The sequence below is a fragment of the Acanthamoeba castellanii genome (assembly GCF_000313135.1).
Source record: "Acanthamoeba castellanii str. Neff unplaced genomic scaffold scf7180000084733, whole genome shotgun sequence".
Lineage (NCBI taxonomy): Eukaryota > Discosea > Longamoebia > Acanthamoebidae > Acanthamoeba > Acanthamoeba castellanii.
The window spans coordinates 215,672-221,671 of NW_004457260.1; the positions used below are offsets into that span (position 1 = coordinate 215,672).

At 59.7% G+C, this 6,000-nt stretch overlaps 2 protein-coding genes across 2 annotated transcripts; both read left to right on the forward strand.

Annotated features, from left to right (window-relative positions):
* Window positions 1-202: 202 nt before the first annotated feature.
* Window positions 203-2,654, forward strand: ACA1_389170 (uncharacterized protein; the record flags this gene model as incomplete). Its single annotated transcript, XM_004333171.1, has 11 exons — window positions 203-339; window positions 414-499; window positions 629-739; window positions 830-1,122; window positions 1,190-1,293; window positions 1,418-1,744; window positions 1,815-1,879; window positions 1,969-2,067; window positions 2,209-2,300; window positions 2,358-2,465; window positions 2,634-2,654. The coding sequence occupies 11 exons, from the start codon at window positions 203-205 to the stop codon at window positions 2,652-2,654; spliced, it is 1,443 nt and encodes a 480-aa protein (XP_004333219.1).
* Window positions 2,655-2,989: 335 nt separating this feature from the next.
* ACA1_389180 (uncharacterized protein) lies at window positions 2,990-5,119 on the forward strand (the record flags this gene model as incomplete). The annotated part of the gene is made up of 8 exons (XM_004333172.1): window positions 2,990-3,175; window positions 3,251-3,326; window positions 3,401-3,648; window positions 3,810-3,916; window positions 4,005-4,080; window positions 4,295-4,411; window positions 4,493-4,624; window positions 4,703-5,119. 8 exons carry the CDS (start codon window positions 2,990-2,992, stop codon window positions 5,117-5,119), a joined length of 1,359 nt encoding a protein of 452 aa, XP_004333220.1.
* Between the last annotated feature and the right edge of the window lie 881 nt (window positions 5,120-6,000).

Genomic DNA, 6,000 nt, shown 5'->3' on the forward strand with positions numbered 1-6,000 from the left:
GTTTAAGCTTCCGCTGTGTGGGTTCGTCAATCGGCCAGGCTATGTCGACATGGCGGTGGAACCGCTGTTCCCCCTCATCGTACCACCACTTCTTCTGCACCTCAAGTGGCCTGCCAGACATTGGCTGATCGTCGTTGTTGATGTGTGGTCGTGTGTCGTGCTGTGTGTAACGGAGAAGACGAGTGCACAGACCAGTGAGAGGATGAAGGTTGTGCTGATCGAGTTCTTGGCCACCAACCGGCATAACGACGTTCTGTTGATTCTTGCGTGGCTCATCAAGAACGAGCCGCTCGACAAGGCCAGAGCCTGCGCTGTGTTCGCATGGGCCAAGCAGGGATGGTAAGAGGGATAGTAAGAGCGCGATTGGACGACGAGGCGCTACCACGCACTCACCACTCCACTGAAACCTGCAGGGATGATAGCCGGCGGGGAGACGCCCAGAAATTCCTCACCGACCTTTGGGCCACCGTCTGCGATGGCACATCAAGTGCCGGGGATGGTGTGCGCCCTCTTGGACCGCTCACCGAGGCTGCTCTGGGTACTTGCTTCCTGTGGCCTACGACACACACCACACGACACACCACCACCAACCAACACAAAACGTGCAACGCACACAAACACTGCACAGCCATCGTGACGCTCCAATTGGTCTACCGGCCTCCCGCGGCTGCGGTCGAGCGTGCGGTTGCACTGATACAGAACGCGCTCGAACTGGAACAGGCCTGGGTCGATGTCGACGGTGCGAGCTTTTTTTTTATGTCCGCTTGGCCTGGGCCTCTCCTTGCCCGCAGAAGCTGACCATACACACGATGCCGCCTCCGAAACGCAGGTGGCGAGTCGCTGCTCACTTATCAGAAGGACCCCCACCCCGTGCCCATCACGGAGCTCGTGCCCGAAGAACACCTGCCGCTGATCATGGAACACATCGCGCTCCACCGACAGCGAGAGCCGGCGGTCTTCGCCCAGCCCACCTCTTCCGTAGCCAGCCTGGGCCTCACGCCCGAGCAGCTAGCGCTGCTGCCCGCCCACATGCAAGCTGAGGTGGCCCGGCAACTCAAGTTGGCGACCCACCCGGACGAGCTTTGCCTGCCGGTGGGCTGGGAGGACTTGGAGCTCTCTCAGGTATTCCCTAGTCGGCCTTTACAGCTTAACCGTGCCGCACTTCGGCTGACGTGTGCGAATTGCACAGCTTGCTTTCAGCGCGCTGGGCGACTCGGATCGCTGTTGGGCGCAACCGCACGCGTGGCGTTGCCTGCTGGAGCGATTGTCGGGCCAAGCCGACCCCAAGCCCACGTAAGCCCAGCACACACAAACCCTTGTGGCCCAGCAGACCGCACTCACAACACGCACACACGCACACACGCACACAATACTGCATACACACACACCACACACACGCTACCACACATGAGCGCAGTCGTCGACTACTGTACTGTTTGCTGAACATGATGATGGCCGACCCACTGCCGGAAGAAACGAGCTACTACGCCCCCGAGCTCGACCCCGCGCTGGTGCAAGTGCTCAACGAGCTGGCCTTCGACGATCGCTACGCGGCCTTCTGGCGCGTCGTCGACACCTTCAGCCAAGTAGAGGAGAAGGACGCCGAAGAAGAGGAAGAAGAAGAGAAAGGAGAGGAGGCTCCGCTGACCAATCCTTTCCAGCTGTTCGGCTTGCCACCCGATCGATCGAGCCTGCAGGCCTGGCTTCAGACGCCCCTGCCGCCCCATGTGGCCGGACGCAAACGGTAACCAGTAGTTCATGTCGACATGCGGTTGATGGCCATGGCCCACTTACCAATTGCACGTGGTGTGCAGATTCCCGCACCTGGCCGGGCTGGAGGCGTTTGCCTGGGACTCGGTAGCACAAGCCTACGGCTCTGGTGCGCACCTCCCCCCCCCGAGTTTCACTGGCGATGGTGGTGATGATGACCAGTGGATCTCTTATGTGAGCGCGCTCCCATCGTCACAGGAGTCGACCTGCCGAAGAACATCCGAAGGCTCGTTGACAGCGAGCCGGAGCTACGGATGTCCGCATTGTACAACATTGGCATCTCCGCGTTCCATCAGGGTAGTCTATCCGCGAGCCTTTGTTGATCGCCAATGGCTTGCACTCACTCACTCACTCACTCACTCACTCACTCACTCACTCACTCACTCACTCACTCACACTCACTCACGCACTCACACTCGTTCCCTTCTGCAATGTCAGGCACGTACTACTCCTCCACCCCGCTCGTTGCCAAGTGGATCTCGGCTGTGCTGGACTACGAAGACAGCCCCGACAAGCCCGAGCTGGTCAAGGTACTCTCCGAATGATGGTTCGCCTGTACCGTACCGCTGACCATAGCGCGTCCTCAGTTTCTGCTTTCTCTGGCCGGGGAGCCGGGCCAATGCAACTTGGCGGGGTTCGCGAGCGGCGAGAATCCGATCGGGCAGCCTCTGGCGCTTGAAACCCGCCAGGAGATGGTGCGTGCGTGCCTGCCGCCTAGAAACGTTTTGAAGTTACATCTTTCTAACAGCACGACACGACACGACGCACACAACACACTTCAATAGGTGAGAAACCTGGATATCTATCGGGCGATTGTGCGCCAGAAACGGGAGTGCCCCACCACCCGCTTTCTTGTACTGCAGCTCCTTGCGGTGCGCTCCTGAACTTGAGCACCACTTTTGAAGGGACACGGCCACTCATCTGCGCTACATCAGATGTTCCCCGACCAAGGGCGCGAGGTGGTGGATGACCTGCTGGTCCTGTGGCGCGACTGCAGTGAGCGGCTCGCCCTGCGCGTCATGGCGCTCGTCGTTTTGTCCTTCGTCACGCCCCCAACGAGCGATGATGATGCTAGCCAGCAATCCCAGACGGTGGTCGCGACCCTCGCCCGTCTCTTGCCTCCTGCTCCGGGTAACCAACCACACCTCGCGTCTGCTAATGCCATTGGCTCATCTTATAAAATGATCAACCAACAGGAGCGGTACGATCACTGGTGGAAATGGCTGCGGACAGCGCCGCCACGCCTGGGCGAGCACCCAGTGCGCCGACACGGAAGAAGCGCAAGCGAGACGAAGGCAACGAGGAGGGCGAAGAAGAGGCGTTGGTTGCGCCGGCAGAGGTTCGGGAGCTGCTCGCTGCCAGGACTTCCCTGCAGCCCGGGTCTGAGGCCCACACACTGGCCCAGGTACGACTACTACTACTACCACTATCACCACCGCCCTGCGCTACTCAAGTTGTCTCACACCTCATCGCGGTTCAGTTCTGCGCAGCCACAGGCCTGTGCCGAATGTTGGTGCGTGCTCTCGGCTTCTCCGGACCTGATGGCTCTGTCATGGGTACGCACACGCAACACAACACAACGCACTCACATCATTTACGTATTTGCTCACACACGTTTGCCAACACGCAGAGGAGCTGGAGCGGAAGATCAAGTCCGGCGAGCTGCAGCAGCGCATGCCGTCGTCCGGCGGACTTGTGCGGGACATCGCGAAGCTGGTGCCCGCCGTGCAGCAAGCACTCTCCCTGCGCCCGGCGTGCCGGCTGCACCCTGGCCTCGGCGACGAGTCAGCTTCGGTGGGCCTGGGCGTGCGCGACGTTCATCTCCCCGACACTTTCCTCGATGGCTTCGATAGCAAGCAGCTCCACGCCTACAGGCGGGTACTTGGGCTGATTTATTTCATCTAGCCGGTGCTCTCTTGTCCAATACAACTCCATCGTAGTGCGAATGAACTGAATTTGCTGACAACACTCCCCTAACTCCAAAACTTGGTACCGCTTTCTTGGACGAGTACTAGCGCACACACATGTCGGCTGTGAAGTTCAATGACGCCCTCGACTTTTTGGGTGCGGTAAAGCGCCGTTATGCCGACCGGCCCGAGGTGTACCAGAGCTTCCTAGAAATTATGAAAGACTTCAAAGCCCAGCGGTATACCACTCCCCCCCCTCGTCCAAACCCCAAACGTGTATAAGTTATCTAATCACTTTTTTGAATACTTGGAATTAATTTGGCCCAGGCTCGACACCCCAGGGGTGCTTGCGGCGGTGCGGGAGCTGTTCAGCGGCAATGAAGAACTCATCGAGGGCTTCAACGTGTTTCTTCCGCCCGGCTACCACATCCCACTGACGGCCGACACACCGAGCAACTCGGCGCCTGAACGCACGCCTCCGCCGCCGCAACCTGCTGCAACGACGACTCCAATCCACCAGGCTCGCAACTTTGTCATCCAAGTCAAGGCACGCACCACACCCGGCCACACGTCAACTGAATGGTGACGACACTGATGGTTTCCTGATGATCATCCAGAAACGGTTCATCACTGCTCCTGGGGTCTACAAAGCGTTCCTGGAGACCTTGCACGAGTTTCATAAGCAAAACCAGAGCATACGTGAGGTCCACGCTCATGTGGCGCACCTGTTCAAGGTACAGCACTCGTGTTCGGTCTCGCACTGCGCCGCCAGTTTGTGTCCCGCCGCCTCAGGGTAACAATTGGCGCACGCACAGGACCACCCGGACCTCCTCGCCGGCTTCGTCGAGTTCCTTCCCGAGACCGACAAGCCATCAGCCGCCTCAACGCCGACGCCGGTGGCAATGCCGACGCCCGACGCGCTTCATCAGCCATTCGCCACTCTGAGCGTACGTGGTCGCGACAGCTCCTTGGCCTGTGGAGAATGCAAATTGAACTCCGACTATGTCTGCGGTGGGCACCACCAGGTGTTGTCTCCTTCTCCTTCAGCGTTGTCGGGCGCCGACGGCCTCAGCGTGACAGTGGCGCTGAGCGGAGCTGGGCTTGAAGAGGGCGACGACGGGTTCGACGCGGGTGTCGCCATCGACTTTGTGCTCGACCTCGCGCCCGACCAGTTCAGCGTCGCCCTTACAAGCTCGGGCGGCGATCGCTCCATGCCGCTGGAGGTCTACCAGCTCACCGGGCCGAACAGCGGCGCAGAGAAAGATGAAGAGCAGGCGAGGGGGAGGAGGTACGTCGTGCGTCTGCCCACGCCCAGCCAAGCTGAGTCCGTCCTGCAGCGCACCAGCGACGCGGCCTCCACGTGGGTGGAGGTTCGCGACAGGCACTACGCGCTCCTGTTCCGCCGCGCCGTCTCCTTCACCCGAAGCCCTCGGGGTCAATGACCGCCCAACGCAAAATCAGAATCGATTTACTTTACTCCCTGGCGATACGAAGAGCACCCAATCGAGTCCACAACATTTTCTCGTTGTTCGCGTTGATCAGCAGATGAAAGAGGAGGAATAGAATGGGATTTACCCCCCCCCTCTCCCGGAGAGATGTTAATTCAATCGCGAATGATTTCTCGCCATAGCGTCGAGGATCCTCAAGGAACTGCTGATGTTGTGAGCTCCGTGCGGGCTGCTTGCCCCTCAACCCCCGCAGTTGTCAGTACGCCGCCCCCCTCCCGCCCCCTCCTTGCGGGGTAATTCCTATGCTCGACGTGGGAGTCCACCGAAAACACGAGTGGATGTCCCTGTGGTGCTCCGCACCAGGCCTTCACGCTCTCATCAGGTTGCTATCGCTGAGGCCTTTTCCTCTTCTTCTGCTCTTGAACTCACCTCAGACACTTCCTTCTTCGGCCCTTTAGGCAGAAGAAGAAGAAGAAACAACGTAGTTCGACACAACACCCGCACACCACAAGACTCGTCGGCAGGCAGCAGTGATCATCCCAAAACACACAACACAGGACAACACACAGCACACTACACTACACACCACAGCACGACACACGTGTGACGCGGACTTGAAGCAAAGCCGGACGAGGAAGAAGCAAGAGAGAGCTCGGCGACCCACAAGCACATCAGCGATGCCACGCCGGGGCGAGCCGGCAGAGAAGAAGGAGGCGGCTCCCGCGCCCAGCTCGGACGAGGAGGAGGAGGAGACGAGCGGCGAAGACGCGACCAGCTCGGACGACGAGGGAGGCGGCGCGGAGCGGCACCACGAGGGGCATGACGAGCTTTCGAGCAAGGAGGAGAGCGAAGAAGAAGATGATGATGACCTGAAG